This window comes from Stegodyphus dumicola, chromosome 3 (genome assembly GCF_044657685.1).
Source record: "Stegodyphus dumicola isolate Sdum_Otavi_A_Nest chromosome 3, ASM4465768v1".
NCBI classification, from domain to species: Eukaryota; Metazoa; Arthropoda; class Arachnida; order Araneae; family Eresidae; genus Stegodyphus; species Stegodyphus dumicola.
Window position 1 is genome coordinate 263,851,068 of NC_140770.1, and position 18,732 is coordinate 263,869,799.

Consider the following 18,732-nt stretch of genomic DNA (forward strand, 5'->3'; position numbering starts at 1 on the left):
ATACACAAAACTGAAAGTTTACTTTTAGTTCCAATAGGCAAAACACACTGAAGTCGGTGCAGAAATTGACTTAATTCACTATTCTTCTACGAGTTTCAAATGTAAACGAATGAAGTACCACTTAAACAACACTAGTACCACTTAAACAACAATTCTGCAACAATTGCATGTAGATTAACTAAAGGCATAAAATTATTAATGGGAACATAAGAACAACAATCACTTTTAAAGCAAAAACTGCACAGTTGGGCAACATATAAGAATAAAAAAACTGAGCTCACCGAGCCGAGTAAAAATGTGGGGGTGTATATACATATATACACTTTTGGTGCGGCCGCTTGCAGCCAAAAAGGGAGGTGTACAACTGCACAGCAATCCCATATTCAAAATTTCAACGTTTCTGAGGATACTCGTTTTTTCGTTATGCGAAATACATTCATACGTACATACGTACGTACAGAAGTCACGAAAATAATTTTTTAATTCATTTTACAGACGATTTAGGGGAAAAGAGTCCATTATTCTCTCTATACATACAGGTGTCAGACAAAAGCATTGTTCAAATGGATTGGAGAGCAGTCAAAAGTGATATTTTCGTTGAAATATGTTACCAGAAATTTGTCGCGATTACAATATTTCCTTTACTTTGTACAAAGAAATAAAAAGGACTAGGAAATTCGTTTCTTAAATTTCTGTAATAAATATTTTATGATAATATATAGTGTACACACGATTACGGGAATAAATACACCGACAGATCACATCACAAATCTCTGCATGACCCAAGTAAGTTAGAACTTAAGATTTCGCCTGTCCAGAAGAATATGAAGTGTGAAAATTGCTCTGTGAGGCAAAATAAGCTTTCCTTTTTTCTTTTATTCTTTCTTTTTTCCTTTTTTTTTTCATTTATCCATTAAGGAGTAGCGACGAATTGAATGAGACAATGCATGCTGTATGGCAGAAATGTTTTACCGCAATAACATATAAGTCTTCAGTTATTTTCCAAACTCATTATACTTTGCTGGTTTTTGAAACCTAGATTTTTAATTTGCATCTTTTCTTATGTATTTTAAAAACTCCATACTGATATTATGAATATATCCTCAACGGAAACTGCATTTTAATAGCATATAGGTCCAATGAAAAATTTATACAATTCATAAAAGGCAATAAAGAAATTTTACTATGAACTTGCTATTGTTTGTTACTCAAAATGATTGTTTGCCATTAATAACTTTTGAGGTAACTGATAAGAAATGTTTCAAGTATCATTTAAATCTCATGTCTCCGACACATGTGTGTCATAAGTTTTAAAATTTGCTTTTGATTTTTAGTTGCTTGTACGAAGCAAAGCAAGTCTTATAATCGCAAAAAACTTCGGGTATCATATTTCGACGGAAATATCAATTTTGTTCACAGTACAGAAGTACTGTGAACATCTGTACGAGTATCGCTGAGGAACTTGAAGAATTTTGAAGTGTTTCTTTTGAAAATATAAATTTAATTAATTTATTATGGAACCTGTGTGCATTCAATACTTTAACAACCCGTACACACGCAACAATATAAACTGATCCTGTGATTCACCATTCTACGGTATTAAAACGCATCACATTGCAGGACAAGTGTGTGATACATCACTCTGAGCAGAAATTCGCTTCTTTGTAGCTACCTGAATCCTGAAGCAAAAGGCTGAACGCCCTTATATTGAAAATATTTCGCCTACACAAATCTTTTTTTCTTCGTATACCTTCTTTTTTAATGCTAAAAGAATGATGAATTCTATCAGGTGATAATGCAAAGAGGGTTATGCTGTGTTGGACAACTGCGAAGTAGAAAGAAAAATGGCTTTATTTATAATTATATTTATAATTATGAAATATCTTTTATACGTAACATAAATAGAAATCCATATTGATTTTAAAAAAAAGGGAAGAACTGCGCTTTTTGACGATGCACTTTTTTTTTCGCATCACATATAGGAAAAATATTCGAAGCATATGTTAAATTAAATAAATTTTTAAAAAAGTATTTTTAATTTATTGCTTTAACCAATAGAATAATTGCTTTAAACCCAACTAATTTATTCAAAATATAATCAAAGGGGCAGATTATTCAGACTTTTATTTTGATAATGTTTTTATTTTTGATTTATGCAATATTCTTTTGAAACTTCTTTGGATTTAAAAATTGGCATTCCATAGGTATAGGAATAAAAGCTGAATATCTGCAGGGTATTCAAATTTAACATATGCTTCGAATATTCTTCTTATATGTGATGCGAAAAAAAGTGGATCGCCAAAAAGCGCAGTTTTTTCCTTTTTTTTTTTAATCAATACGGATTTCTATTTATGTTATGCATAAAAGATATTTTGCTGTAGTTTAACGCAAATAAATTTTATTCAAATTCGGTGTCTAGATTCATGCATTTTAAGTGTTTCTTTATCCGAAATGAGCATTAGGCCAGAATTGTTATTAGTATGGAAACGGCATTTTGCTTCGAATCACTCTAAACAGCTGTATCACTTTTCAGATTGTTGGCCACCAAATATTATCGCCCCGTATTATATTGAAAGAAATTCAATAAAGATTCTGCATGAGTGTGTGTATTTTTCTCGCATTGTGATAAAACAACGATACCTAGAGTCATCAAGTTTTTAATTGCATAGTCCTCCACGCGAACATGAGCACCTGGAAGCCCGAATTTTGAATTTTGAATTTCTTGTATTGCCTATTTCATATTTTGAATAACAAATTTTTGATTAAAACACTCAACAATTTCAAAGCAAGCAGTGGCAACACTTATGAAACAAAGCATTTTTATTTCCACCGCCCGAGTGTGTCTATCGTAAATTCTAAAGATATGCTGTTTTAAATACTTTTAGCCCAATGTAGCGTTAGTCCAAATGCTATCGTGATGTGTATGTGTCTCTAAATGAAAACAAAATGCTCGTTTGGGAGTTATATAAAATCTGTAGCTTTCAACTTTTTTTAATGATTATTCTTGAAATACCAAGTAAGTCGGTTAATGTTGTTTCAGTTCAGCAGAAATTTTTCCTAATGTATTCCTGAATGAAATTTTTTTATGGGAATGATTTTTTTTACGAATAGATTCTTCTGCACCATTAAAAACTGTCGTGAGTTTTTAAAAATGAATAGAATATTATTGCTATCAGTCCATTCATTTTCATGACAGATACATTAATTTTTATATAATCTGTTTTTTAACTCTTATATGAGTATTTGCCAACAGAAATTCATAAAACAGTTTTCAAGTAAAATATTAAATGACATGCAGCAAAATTAAATCAACTTTCGAGCAGCAAAATAAAACTTCTCTAAAATGATGTATTTATCAACCCTTTACGAGAAAAAAAATTAACAATTAAAATATCTAGTTATTAATTTTGCTGAAAAATATTTTGATTCATAAAACTAAAATAATAGCAAAAGTTTGAATTTCACTGCTACAACCTCTTTATCGTTTTCAAACAAAAATAAATATTAATTTGAAGTTGATAAATAATTAAAACGCGAATTTGAAAGTGCAAACATATAATTTGAACATACAAACTTCATTTGCAATCTGATTTGTAGCTATCATAAATTTCATGCTATGACTTTATTACCATAGCAAAATAGATCACAGTAGTAAATGCATATGGGGTAAACAATAGTTAATGAATATAACTGACTTAGAGTTTCGTGGAATTATTTATAAAGCAGTTTAATGCGATCGTATATGAAATATGTTATCGTTCTATTCATGACAATCAGTTAAAACTCTTCTAGAAACACTCAGTCTGACAGATAAATTAGAAACTCATCAGAGTTTTGAACGTAATTAAAAAAAAAAAAAAATAGGTTTCGAAACTTATTTATTTAAGTGCCTGAACATGAAAATTTGATTTTTATTTTGTATTTGCCATCTTCTTTCCTTTCAAAATGTCTCTAAGGGATCTCGATCGATTATGATGTGAAGAAGTGTGCATCGGGCATTTTTATACAGCAGAAAAAAAGAGTTCTACCAGAAACGCATGTCCAACCTATTTTCTCAGAGAGACAGCTATCTTAAAGCCGCTATCAATTTTTTTAATTATTATAGAATGAATATATCTAACCGTGCAGCCATCGAATGGATGTATTTTATTGATTAATGGAGAAAATCAGTGAAGGAATACTGCTAAATATTTAACAAAAGACTAAAATCTTTTACCCTCGCAAAAACTGTTACATTTAATGTTGTATTTTATGTAGTAATGAAAACTAAACAATTATTTTTCCTTTTAAAAAAATATAAATAAATGGAATAACAAATGAAATAAAGAAAACATATATTCTTTCTGTTTCCCTTCTTTGATTTAAAAAGAAAATGTGTGAAGTACTCAGTCCTTTTTAGTTCGTTATACAAAATAAAGTTGGTGTTGCAACCGCTAAAATTTTCTCGTATTATATATCAGAGGAAATATCGATTTAAACCGTTCCCGAATCCTTTAGAAGGATTTTTGTGCGTGACATCTGTACGTGCGGACAGAATAATGGACTCTTTTTTTTGTGTGTTCTTTTACAAAACGGATTGTAAAATAGATTTTAAAGGAATTTAAATGGGATGTTTTGTGACGTCTTTACGTAGGTGTGTGCGTACGTACCTATGTATGTATCTCGTATAACTCAACGATTAGTCCTAGACCTAAGGATTAGCCGATAACTAATAACTAACCATAGAATTTCGTACATGGGATTGCTATAACATCTAATTGTGCACCTCCAATGTTTACAGTACCAAATATATATATATATATATATATATATATATATACATATATGTGTGCATGAACAAATGAGGAACCAATTTTTTCACAAAATTTACCCAAAATTGAAATTTATAAGCAATAAATTTCTAAAAAATCGTATAAATTTACAAAAGAAGAATTTAACAAATGTTAAAACTAAAATACTTCAAACAAATAAAACCCAAATTAATAAAATCAATGAGTAAAAATGAAAATGAAAGAAAAGCAATTCAATCAATTTCAATGCCCCGTCATCAGGAGGAGGAAACACTGAAACCAATTAAAATCTCTCTTCCATAAAAAGTCCTTGATTTTCTGTATCCAATACTAGCTGATGAACCACTCCATTTTAATAAGAAATAATTTCCATCCAGATTAGAAAAATCTTTTTAAATAGGAAGATATTTTTAATGTTTTTGCTTTGTATTTTTGCCATTTTTCTTCGCTTTGGGGAAGGGCCAGAATTTTCGGGTGGACTATTTTTATTGAAATACATTGGAATTGTTCATCAGCTAATCTGTACCCAGAAAAGCAAGGAATTTTTAATGAAGAGAGATTTTAATTGGTTTCAATGTTTCCTCCTCCTGATGACGTGGCACTGAAATTCATATGAATTCCTCTTCTTCCATTTTCTTTTTTATTCATTAATTTTTAGAATTTGGGTTTTACCTGTTTGAAGAATTTTAGCTCTAGCATTTATTAAGGTCTTCTTTTATACATTTACAGGATTTTTAGAAATTTATTGCTTACGAATTTCAATTTTTTGTCTTTGTGAAAACCTAACCGTAAATTTCTTTCTTTATATACTAACTAATCAATTTTCAGCTGCATAACTCGCGAAAATTCTTGGAAGGATTATAAATTTTCCTTTTAAAAATTATTTATATATATTATATACCCACTAGGCCCTTACCAGGTCTTTATTTTCGCAATCGTTGGTTGTAGTCATAGGAATCTTCCATTACGGAGGTGTTTCAAATGCCGAAAATATTCATGTTTGGGCAATGTCAAATTTAAAATAATAATAATTTTCGACAAATTACGAAATCTAACTTTTAACTGGCTCCTATACTTATATTTGGAAATGTTTATGCTCGTTATGAAAAAAAAATTAAGGAGTTTAACTCCCCCATGACAAAAATTAATTGGGATATTTGTATTAAAAGTTACAATTTTGTACGTCATTTTCAACTTGTCTTGAGAGTCTGGTTAATTACGTTAGATAAATTCGACGAAATAAGTAAAGCGCAGCAAAAACTGTATGTAATTTAGTAGGGCGTGCAAGGAAGTCATGTGGTATCCACATCCGATTTTTTATTATTTGCGTACAGTAAATCATATAGGACCTAATTTATCAAGAATTCAAAATGAAGCAATCTTTACATGTAAACCACTGAATTTTACCTGTCGTATATTCATTACTGTACTCATCGAGTTTATATTTTGGCACCTAGTTTGATCCCGAATAACCACTAAGTTGCATTTTTGTAAACGTCAGTATCAAATGAGAAAACTTTTAGTTTTAAACTTTTAGAAAGTTAAAAAATAGATTACCCTCATATTAGAAGCGAATACACTTTAGCCTCTTCCTGGGATCTGGGAAATATACATATATCCCATGCATTCGCGACATGACATTAAAAAAGGTTCAAAGAAATTTTATCCATTATGGAAACTTAAAAGTTGCAACTTAAAGCAGATCAGGCACTTTTGATCTGTTTTTCTGTTCCTTCTTGTCTGAACAGTTAACTAAACAGCTACAATACATAAAAAATTAGCCTCTATACTCACGGAAAAAGGTTAAAACTAGCTTTTTGAAATTCAAGCTTCAACAGAACGTTTTCGCTACAAACAGAATTTTTCGTCCGTTATGGTGACACAAGCTGTTTTTATAGGTTTAGTATTTTGACATTTAACATCGATCGTCAACCGTAAAATGTTCAGTGTACTGGTTTTATTTCCATTCACGCTAGAGTAACTTACACCTTACTACTATCGACAGTTTGTGAAAAAAGCTATTCGTGCAGAAACCCACGTGTAAACAAACATCAATATTCCCCCGCCTCAGTTAGCAGAATCTTTTAAAAGCTTACTTTTAATCCACTTTCATTGCATCAAGTATTTCCATTAAGCTATTTTTCCCAAATTTGCCTGCTGCTTTTCACCATTAATAAATCACATTTATTATTGTATGGCAGAACAAAAATATTTAGTAAAATTTCGTAGCATTTTTAACTTTTTAATATCTGATTTCACTCGATTAACTCGAAATGAATTATATTCCTGTCAGGTAGAAAACGGAAACTGGAAAAACTATTATATAAAGAGTAGAGCTCTTCTACTTTCATGGATCATTTAAAGCCCAGCTTAGCCATCAACGGCCTTGAACGTAAAGCAAGGTTAAAAGATGAAGCCTTTACTTCTGAAATAATGAGCTGATTCTTGAAAATGTTCATATATTTCAGAGTTTTGTAAATTTGTAGCTGAGTATTGTTAAGATACTAGCTAAAATAACTTTACTTTGCTGGCTAGATCTTTACTTGAACTGTGAAATGAGTGTTCTCTAAGTTCAAACTGTATCAATGACAAGACGTAGGAAAGGTGAAAAGTTTTATTCAACTCAATAAAGAATTTACTGACGGCACTTCTGGTGCTTACAGATGAGATAATACTTTTCGCTGCAGCTCAAAATAGAAATATAAAATTAAAACTATGTAAACAATCGCAGAGATAATCAACGAGAGTTGGCTTTTAGCCCTACCACCGACGTACACAAACCAGAAATTAACATGCATAGCCGTAAAATAGCAAGTTTAAAATAGAGAAGAAACGTGGCTGAACGGCAGAACTGTGTCTGAAGTAACTCGGATACCAGCTTAAATAGTATTTTTCTACTCTACTTTGGGCATCAAGCGAAACTGAAATATCATTCTAGCAAGAAATGGAAATGAGGAAGATAGAAAAGATAAGTAACACAACAAAACTGGTTAGTTTAAAACAACACGATTCTTTACGGGATAATAGGACGAAACTGGTATTGCAAAACTTTCTGCTTGATGATTCAGTTAAGTCATAGCGATTAATAAATAAAATCATACTTTGAGTACACTTTTCTAACTATAATCAATTGTGCAATTAGTAATTTGATTTTAAGATAAAACCAACTTAAAATGATGAAGGTGCTGATATTTGCATATTGTTCTCCAGATGAACATAAGATGGCATTAGATGAAAAGTAGTCTTGGAATTCCTATAACCCATACCTTACGAGTTCATATTAATGGTTAATTCAAATTTTTATAACTTTCAAAAAATGGAGGCAAACGGGGTAGAACTGTCCGTAAGGGACTCAGCTGTAATAAAGTAGAATAATGCAGGCAGGGAGATATAGTAAACATAAACCACCTCCATGGCCTCTGGACAATGAAAAAATTAGATCTTACACAAAAACAGCTCAAGGATAAATGTACATTTAAATGTAGTCTGTAGTGTTTTCTAAAGTGAATGTGGTTTCTGAGAGTGATCAGTATCCAGTACGGTTCAAAGGTATCACTTAATTGAAAGTCAAAAGTGGCAAATAATTGGCAGAAGGAGGAATCGAGAGAGGTCAAACACAAATGGAGATGGACTAAGATTTGAATATACCTCAAAGTGTCATATCAGGAATCTGGACCCGCTTGTTAAGAACTGGATCAAATAGATAGCCTGGTCAAGGGCGACCAAGAGCGATAACCATCAGAAGACCATTTTCTGTCATTGTCGGTTCGAAGAAACCGCTAAGCGACTACAAGAGATTTAGTTTCAGACCTTCAAACTGCTACAGGATTTCGAATTTGCCTTTCTACTGCTGCACGAAGCTTAAGGATGATGGACCGTATGCAAGAAAGCAAATGGTTTGTGTCCCATTCGCACTCTTAACTTCCAGAGAGGCCCGTTTACACTGACGCCGCCGCCATGTTTAATGGAGCCAAGACGAATGGGCCCGATCATTATTTATTAACGAGTCTAGATATAGTCCGAATAGTGATTCTAGATATGTTTTGATCTCGAGAGAGTAAGGAACACGCAACTTGCCTTTCCTTGTCCGTGAAATACCTCATTTCCGCAGCAGCGGCTAAATGGTTGGTAAGGAATCCTGACAAATGGCCGCACCGAGTTACATACCTTCTCGGAGATATGGACGAAGTATTAAAATTCCAAGTTAGACTATTTAGGAGTGCTGTTTTCCCAGAGTTTTTGCAAATGGATGACAATGCTCGGCCTAATAGAGCATATCTGTTGTCAGAATACTTGCGAACAGAAGATATCACTCAAAATGGATTGGCCACCATACTCACCCGACTTAAACCCGACTGAGTATGTGCGTGATACCTTAGACAGGCGAATTTCAGCGCGTCAAATTCCTCCTGGAACCTTGAGGAGCTGAGAAGTGCACTTTTAGAAGAGCGTACAATTTCATAAGAACTGATAAACGCTTTGTTAAAATCTATGAAATCAAGATGTGAGGTATGCATATCTGTCCGAGATGACGATACACCGTATTAAAGAAACGTTTTCCACAAGAGGTGATTTAATTTTTTCATCATTTTCCAAATTCCATAAATTTAGTTTTAATTTCAATATTTTGCGAATAATCAACTGCAAAATATTATTTTTTATTTTAACTAATTCTTTTGTACCAATTTCTATTAATAATTTGTCATTAAATATCAGTTACGTTTTGTTTCTGTCTTTATCTTTCAATTTTGATGACCAGTGTTCAGTAATTTTGATGACCATCTGGCTCCTACGCGTTAATCCTTACGTACAATTCAATTCAAATTCGAATAATACTTCTTATTTAAAATTTGTGTTTTTCATCATAGAAGGCAATTACAATTTAATATTGCTATTACGTTTCTAAAGCCTGGCATCGAGAAAAAGATTGAGTATTAGGAATAGACCTGAAATATGTTAAATTCAGTGAAGTACGAAAACTTCGATTTCCTTTTACTTTCAGTTACTAAGTTTGTTTCTAGAAGTGTATCAATTATTGAATATTCAGACTTAATTTAAAATTTACGGGATAATAAATTAATTTAATTACTATCCAAAATGACTTTAAGTAATTAAAACTTTACTATTCATGAAAGAAAATTTAAAGTTAACACAAATAGTAACGTTGAGCAACCAAAATACATAAATAAATGTTTCTTTGTCTCAAACATTTAACAAAATTAACACGAAAGGAAAACCTGTCGTCAGTTAAGCTTAAAGTAAAGCTCTTAATTGATAAATTACATTTCCAGAAGAGTTATTATTCTTTTAACACAGCATTTCAAAGACAAGAATTTTTCGAATTTTTCACTTGCCGCTCTTCTCCTAATAATTAAACCTCTTTGAGCACAGTCGAGACTCGGGAGAAGAGCTTCATGAATAAAAACGCAATCTTTAGCTAAACACTTTTAAGTAAATTTCATAGAACAAAAGTATTTTCTACTTAGTAAAATTTAAGTAACTATAAAAAGCTGATTTATTTATAATTAAATCAGCATAATTAAATATTAATAGCGATGTACTTTAAATAATAATTTATAGACTTGTAATAACGATGTATTTTCTTCTAAAATTTATGCAATGTGCTATAAATAAATTTGAACACCGAGGTGGAAAATCTGTCGATCATTAACAAATAGTAATCATAAGCGGAAATTAAAATTTTATAAATGCAAGACATATATGTCTTTAAATTTTAGATACTAAAATTTTGCATCCTTCTCTTAAATCATTTTATAAAAATGATTGGTGAAAAGGAACATAATGTAAAAGATACTGCGTACTTTTTTGACAACTGATCATTTGAAACTTTCTCAACTTATTATCGACACTCTTCTATTCTGCATAATCATAACAGGATAAAAAAATGCTAATAAGACGATTTAGATTGTTTCAACTATATTAGATCTCAGAAATATTAGCAAAAATGGAAGTACCACTTCAGAAATTTTGGGATATTTTCGTACATTTAGGTTCCTCCCAAAAAGCGCCTTAAGGTTACGTATTTTAAGAAGCTTCTTCTGTTCGTTATCAAATTGGCCTTCAATGAATTCATTGTATATTTTGAATTTAATGCTGTCAATTTTTGTTGAAATTGGCTTTTACCTGAAATGTGCATGTATTTGTTAAAAAGGTGTCATAACTCAATCTGGAATGTTCACGCACCAAATTAATTTTGATATTAAATTGCTGCAATTTAGTGAATTTTGGTATTAGTGATTTTTTTAATTTACTTTCCTATCAGGCCCCCAAGACCTTCGAGTCCGTATCAGCCGCTCTCAGTGCCATATCGAACCACTCTTAAAGCATTTGGTATCAAAATATAAGTACCAACAACAAAAAAAACTTAAGTCGTCTTTGTATTTTTGTACAGATGTAGAGACAGTAGATATTTTTGGAAGCCGAAGAGATGAAAAATTAGCAACCGCCTTCGCCGGAAATCGAACCGCGGACATCTGAAATACCGGCTCAGTGTGCTGACCACTACACCACGAAGGCACGCTAGGAAGGTGGGAGAAATACCTTATATACTCCCCCTTTTATAGGGCGACTGTGGTTCTAGAGGACCCAATCACCACATCTGGGTGCGGAAAATCATCATCCACCACCATTTTTATTCGGGCGCCACTTTAGAGACATTAGTAATTTTTTGGAAGCAGGCAAGATGCAAAATAGCAACCGCCTTCACCGGGAATCGAACTACGGACCTCTGGAATACCGGCCCAGTGTGCAGAACCACTACACCGCAAAGGCACGTCAAGAAGATGGGAGATATACCTTATACAGAGAACGTGTTTCATATCCGATAGCAAAATATCACCATTCCTGATTTCTTCATTACTCGAAATTCAAATCTGCATGCAAAAAATTCTGTGAAATCGTCCGCAATTATTTCTATTTCCTAATTCTATCATGGCCTCTTTTTTTCGGTAAAAAGCGCTAACGTGTATGAGCACCAGATTTTGATAATTCCGATTGTCTGTACTGATGCTGAGGATTTCGTCTCTCTAGCTAGAATTTTGTAAGGTTCTTATGCTAATTAATCAGTTATGATATAGAAGTATTCTTGAGCATCTTCTTTCTGTATTCCTCACCAAAATACAAATTAGTTTTGACTGTATTTAACTGAGGGTTTTGAATCTTAAAAGAAGAGAGATTCACGTCTGCTATGTATACTCGCCAGCGGTATATAAAAGTGATATTCCGGTTTTGGCATTCTCGCTAGCCGATTATTTAACTCTAAGCGCCTATAATTGCATTGTGATTCTGTGTTTACAGAGAATGCTTATACTAGAAGTCAGTGGTAACTTGGATATAAGAAGTTATTCTGATGCATTATAAGGAACAATATCAAATGGGTATATTAATGTACAAATGTACATATCGAAATATTAATGTACATATCGAAAGTATTTGAATAATAGAATATAAGTATATTCATAATAGAATATAATGGCTCCTTTTTTAAAAACCTATTTCACATTTCTATTACAAAAGTTGTAGAGTCATTACTTTTTTTTTTTTTAAAGCAGAAAAGATGAAAAATTAACAAAGCCTTCGCCGGGAAGCGAACCACGGGCCTCTGGAATACCGGCCCATCGTGCTGCCGTTACACCACGAAGGCACACTAGGGAAGTGGGAGAAATACTTTATATACTCCCTTTTTTAAAAGGAGACTACGGTTTTAGGGGACCTAGTCGCCAGTTCCTGGGTGCGGAGAATCATAATCCACAACCCTTTTAGTTCGGGAGCCACTTGTAGAATCATTAGGATTTTTTTAGAGGCAGAAAAGATGAAAAGTTAACGACGCCTTCGCCGGGAATCGAACCACGGACCTCTGGAATACCGGCCCAGCGTGCTACCGTTACACCGTAAAGGCACGCTAGGGAAGTGGGAGAAATACCTTATTATTTCGAGATGTTTTTGCGCTTTCTAATAGCAAGGAAACAACAAACATCGTAATCACGAATTTCAGGATCTTATGATTTCCTCTAGTCTAGAGAATTAAATGTTATTATATGTTGAGGCCTTCCTTCATTTTTCATCAGATTCTGTTTATTTTATTAATATTTCCGTTAAAATATAAATTCCTGATATAACTGTTTCTGTTCAATTATTTAAAGATTATATTAAGTTTTTTCCTCGATAAATCACAAAATATCCCTTGAACCTCCTGTGATGGAATTAGAACCTTTAGGAAAAATTACATGCTCCCGTTGAGAATTACCAAAGCTTCCCTTATAAACACATTAATCAATTTTATTAATGAAATGAAAGCATTTGAGCTTTGCCACTAATTCATGAAAGGATAATAAAGTTATTTACGTAAATAAAAACATTAACTTTGTATTAAATTAAAATTCCTTTCTTCCTGTAAGGAGAACTTTCTACACTCGGGTACGAACAGAAAATACATCAGTGGAAGTATGCATTTTTTTTTATCCTAGGAGACTGCTGAAGTGCCTTAAAATGATTTTCATAATCATATCGAAATACTCATAATCTTTTATCCGAAGAAAAATCCATTAGCCGGATAATTTTGTTTCTTATATAAAGAACTGAAGCTTACAATATATTTGCCGTATAAGAATTTACAACAGTAGCAAAATTAACATAAACTATAACAAAAATCTGTGTAATAAAGATATTATTTATTTAAATTAAAACTATGAACTTTTATATTATCCTACACAGTTTATATTACAGATCATTATGCTGATATATTGAACTAATGTAACACACATTCAAGAGCTTTTTTTAATGTATTATATAGTTTTCTTTCGAGAATTAGAATCCATACCTTTAAAATAGAATTGTAAGCATATACTTGGAATATAAATAAGTATACTCCAGCTTCAGAAAATATAAACAGGAAGAACTACCTGGAAAATATTCAGTAAACTGAATAATTAAATTCCTAGATCTGTAGCTCATATATTTAATAAACAACTATAGAATTAATTCAAAAAAAGAAACATCAATGTCCGAGACAGATATGCCACCTTAAGTACTTGCAATTTACATTTCTCCATTTTATTAATAGTTGTTTCCTGATAGAAAAATATATTTTATTTTTTGAAAACGCATTTATTTCGAGTCGTATTATTTTTAAAAACTGCAGTATTGGAAATTTAAATCTACGTAACACACAGAAACTGACTCGTATCCACGTAACATATGGGGAAAACCACAGAAATGCCCATGCAGAAAATTCATTCGCAGTATTCGAACCTACGGGCCATACTACCAGCGTTCAGCGACTTTACCGCTCGGCCACTGGTGGGCGCACAGCGAAATGTGTCGGAAATTAAGTAAAATTTATCCTTAGGTGTCCCATGAGTAGCCAAGTGTTTAACACTCCTGAAAATTGATAGTTTAACCTGGGTTCCTATTCCGGCGAATATGCTGTAAGTATTAGTATTTTTTCTCATGGATAATCTAAGCCGGCTTCCCTTAGAAAGTCCTTCACGTAAACACCCTTCCTCTTAAGACAGGTAGTCCTCGTGTGCTTTGCTTAATCAATTAACTATCAGCTTCTGTCTGACATTAATTTTAGAAAGTAATATATGAGTTTCTAAGGAATCTGAAATAGATCTATAAAAAAATATTTTTTCTATAAAAGAAAGATTTTGTACGAAAACGTAACAGTTATATTTAAAACTGGTGGCAGTTCATTAGATTAAAATATTCCTAACTTTACGTTAAAAATATTTTAAATAAAAAAAAGAATTGTTCTTTTCGTCATAAATATTGCGGTTTGTTTAATGAAAGTCATCTAGTGATAATTACCTTTTCTAAAAATCACATTTTACCGTATAAATGTTTGATTTAATGCGAAAGAGTAAATTACATTAAAGCATTCATTATTTAGTAGCATTTCCGTAGTTTTTAGAGCTATATCATTTTGTTACCGATATTAAATAAAAATAGATAATAAATAGATTTTAAATAAAAATAAAGTCACATTTAATTTCTGGAATTCTTTTAAGGGCATGTATGATGAACCATACTTTTTATCTAAATATTAACCGTATTTTTGTACTGTAGCACTATGAAAATTCTTTGGAGATAAATTATTTTCATAAACTTAAAAAAACATTATTTGCCTTTGAATATATTTTCAAAAAAAAGTCTTCATATTGTTTTGGGGCTGCTTTAATGTAAATTACTTTATCATTATCTTATAATAGTAAAATAATTTAATCTGCTTTCTTCGGTATGTTTAGTTGTGAAGCAATTGAAAAACCTAAAGCCCTAAAAACATAGCATTTTTAGTAAAAATCTAAATTTTACCGAACAGCAAGTATTTTTATTTACAAGGGGTTAAGCTCGTGCTCTTTTATGTCATATTTTATAACATTTAATATTCTTTTTACATTTAAGTATGCTTTTAACTGTTCTTTTTATCGTAACAGAAAAAGGAAAAAAGAATGGTTCCGAAAAATGTAGAAGAGGCTATAAATTTTGCAATCATTTCTAAGCTGCTCTCGTTTTTATAAGAACCGCTATAAAATATCTCACATTTCTTTTTTTTTTTTTTTCTGCTCCATTTTAGCTGTATTTTCTTGGACTTTCTTAAACTCTATTGTCTTCATGAAATTTTTTTGATGAATTCACTTTGAAATGGATCATAAATTTAATGCAAAATATTATTGTGATATTTCAGGATGGTTCGGTGCGCTGAAACTAAACAATTTAAGTTGTAGAAGAAAAGAAAACGGTACTTACGTATTATCGCAACCAGGTTGGCGCTATTTGTAAGTTTGAGTAAAAAAGTATGAATAGAAAGAAAATGTACATTTATTAATTACAGATAATTTTTAATACAGTTTTTTTATATTATTTTGTTTCAAAATATAAAATAGCAATTAAACCCTTCCGGTTTCGAATTTGAATAAGTTGCAGAATTATTTTTTCGGCGGAAATCTTTTGGCTATTGCTTTTAGCACTGATTGAAAACCGTATTCGCCATAACCATGTACACGTCGACTTATTTTTACTTAAAAAAACATCTCAGAATTGCACAAAAATGGCATTGCGCTCACTCTTGACTTTATCCATGTACACTGCTATTTTCTCATAAATTACAAAAATTTGCACGAAAATGCAGGAAATTTTGTGAATCTCCACATGCTCTTTTTACAAAACTACGTATAACACGTAGGGTTGCTGTAAGTAGGGTCGCTGGTTGCTTTAATACGTAAGTACCAAGAAAACAAATGATTTAAATTGCAGTTGTTAAAAAATTCGGAACTATAGCAGATTTCCCTTACGCGATTTGGAATTTTGTTTTCTCCTAATAATAGCTTGCTATTAAAAATAATAGCTTGCTATTAAAAATTTTCTTTGTAAAATTTCTTTACAAAGTATAAAATTTCAATTAGTGCTTTGTTACTAAAACTTGTCAACGGACTAAAATTTTTCTAGTCTGAGAAACTAGCTTATTTTATTCAGCTCTGACTTCGATCCATTAATTTCTCCATTAGATGTAAAAAAAAAATAAGAAAAAAAAATTTTTTTTCAATCTGAAACATTTCAGATTTTATATTACGCCCAACGGGGTTTTTCTTTAAAGTTTTGTGTGTTACCTTTATTTATTAAATATCATGTTTTTCTCACTTAAACTATAAAATTCAATTCAACAGTAATATCACAAAATAATTTTAAAAGAGCATATCTTTAGAATTTCCGATACACAGTCTCGCGCGTTAGAAACATTTTTTTACAGGTACAGTGTTGTCATTGCTTGCCTTGAAATCGTTGAGTTTATTAATCAGAAATTCATTAGAGTTTTACAAAATCGATAATAAAACAAACTCCAAATTTGGGCTTCCATATGCCCATATTCGAATGAAGGACTACGTTATTCAAAATGTAATGTCTCTAGGCACCTTTTGTTTTCGCAGTACGAGAATCATACATACATTCACGCGAATTCTTCATTATTTAATTCTTTTAAACATAATGCAGGGCTGTAATATTTGGTGGCAACAATTTGTAAAGTAAAACGCCTTTTATAGTGAACTAACGCAAAATGCAAAAATGAAATTAATAACCCTTCTGGTCGGATTGCCCTTGTGGGCTAGTATTTAATCAGATAGTACATGCTTTTCAGTTGCGGCAGTCCAGCGTCATAAAGCTCGGTGTTATTGGAATTTAGAATGTGGCAACAGTGTGTATAATGGATGATAACTTTCCTTATCTTTTTAAACAATTTCGTGTGCTTCCTCTGTAGAAAAAATTTTTAAAATATGATCTATGTACATACGCATTACATAATTTTGTATTTATATTTAATTTTCTTTGAAAATTAAATTTATTTTGTCGCGTTTTTATTTAGATCAGCATCTTTCAAATATAACTATCCCACAGCTGCTTAATAATAAATTATAATATTGCTTATAATTATTACTTAGGGATAATTACTCTTTAAAATCGACATAATTATAGATTGTCGGCTAGAATTGCGTTCAGCCCATATATCAATATTCAACGGTTTAACTTTATCACCAATTTAAGGTTGGGTGCAATTCTTCTAATTAACTAATTTTAAGTGTATTTAATTTTCAGAATTTTGAAAAATATCATTATATTTAAATATCGAATGGTTAATGTCTTTCAACCATATCTTAGTTAAACTTAAATAATCTATATAACGTAAGTAAACAAAAGTTTCATATGTACTTGCTTACGTTGATAAAGCTGCATACATCTCTTCTTATAAAAGCGACTTTTAAAAGCGTTGTTCCTAATTAGGCTATTTTTCTATTCTTTTCAGTGCCATCAAGACTATACTGAAGCTTATAATAATTTAATATCTCATCGGAGTCATACAAAGCTAGCAGAGTATTATGACATGCATAACGCTTACGTGCAACAATTGCACGCAGCGAATGGCATGATAGACCATTATATCAAGGAGACTTTACCTAAGCTGTTAGAGGTAAGTTTACTATTCTTCTCTGAAGAAATAAATGACATATTTTTATTAAATTAATAACAGGTAATATTAGTTTTGTACTGCTTGCGCTATTAAAATGTTAAGAAATAAAAATAAAATCAATTCGAAAAAATTAAATAAATTTTGAGAAATGTAAATGAAATTTACTTTGAAACGTTTTGATTGCAAAAGGCACTATCTAAATTCCTAGTAAATGTCCTTGTGAAAATTTCACAAAATTATACCCCATATTAACGTCATAAAATATTTTTTTAACTAAATTTCATTTAAACTTATTCCCTGGAATTTCATTTGGGATATATTTCTCTTTCAATTAATTTAGTTCTCATTTCACGGCAAGGCAAAAATGCATAAAAGCTCAAAAAAAAAAAATTAAAAATTTTAAAACGCAGAAAAACGTAAAACACCAAATACAGTTAAAAACAGTTAAAGAAAAACAGTTTTTACTGTTAAAATGAGAGTTTTTATGCCAAAATAAGCAATTCGGCCAGCAACAAAAAGACAGATATTTCGATATTTCGGTGCACAAAATTGAAAGTTTATTTTGGTCACACTCGGCAAAAGGACACTTCTAGTTTGGTGCAAAAACTTAATTAATTATTCTACTAACAGTTTCAAATGTAAACAAATGGCGGCTTCGTTAAGCTTACTACCACTTAAAAAACTTTTAAATTGTTGCTAATTCTACAACTATTGCATGCGTATTAACTAAAGGCATAAAAAGCTCATCCAGAGTGTAAGAAAAATAAAGCAAATGTAAAATATTAAATTAGCAGTTTAAATTCACTTCTGTATTCTAAAAATACAGAGGCTGTTCGCACATTTTTTAGACGATTTTGGTAAGCATTAATAAAACTTCGTTTGCTGCAAAAGAAGTAATTCTAATTGCACTATGTTTTTAAAAGTCAAAATTATCGTCTGTGGCTTGAAAGTTTTGTTTTT

General features: G+C 31.2%; 1 protein-coding gene across 4 annotated transcripts in view; it reads left to right on the forward strand.

Annotated features, from left to right (window-relative positions):
* The window catches only part of Stacl (SH3 and cysteine-rich domain-containing protein), a 512,710-nt gene that overhangs the window by 367,695 nt on the left and 126,283 nt on the right, over window positions 1-18,732 (forward strand). For all 4 annotated transcript variants that reach the window (XM_085814079.1, XM_085814081.1, XM_085814082.1 and 1 more), the window contains exon 5: window positions 17,608-17,772. In XM_085814079.1, the coding sequence (XP_085670205.1) occupies window positions 17,608-17,772 (165 nt within the window). The remainder of the gene's footprint in view (window positions 1-17,607; window positions 17,773-18,732) is intronic.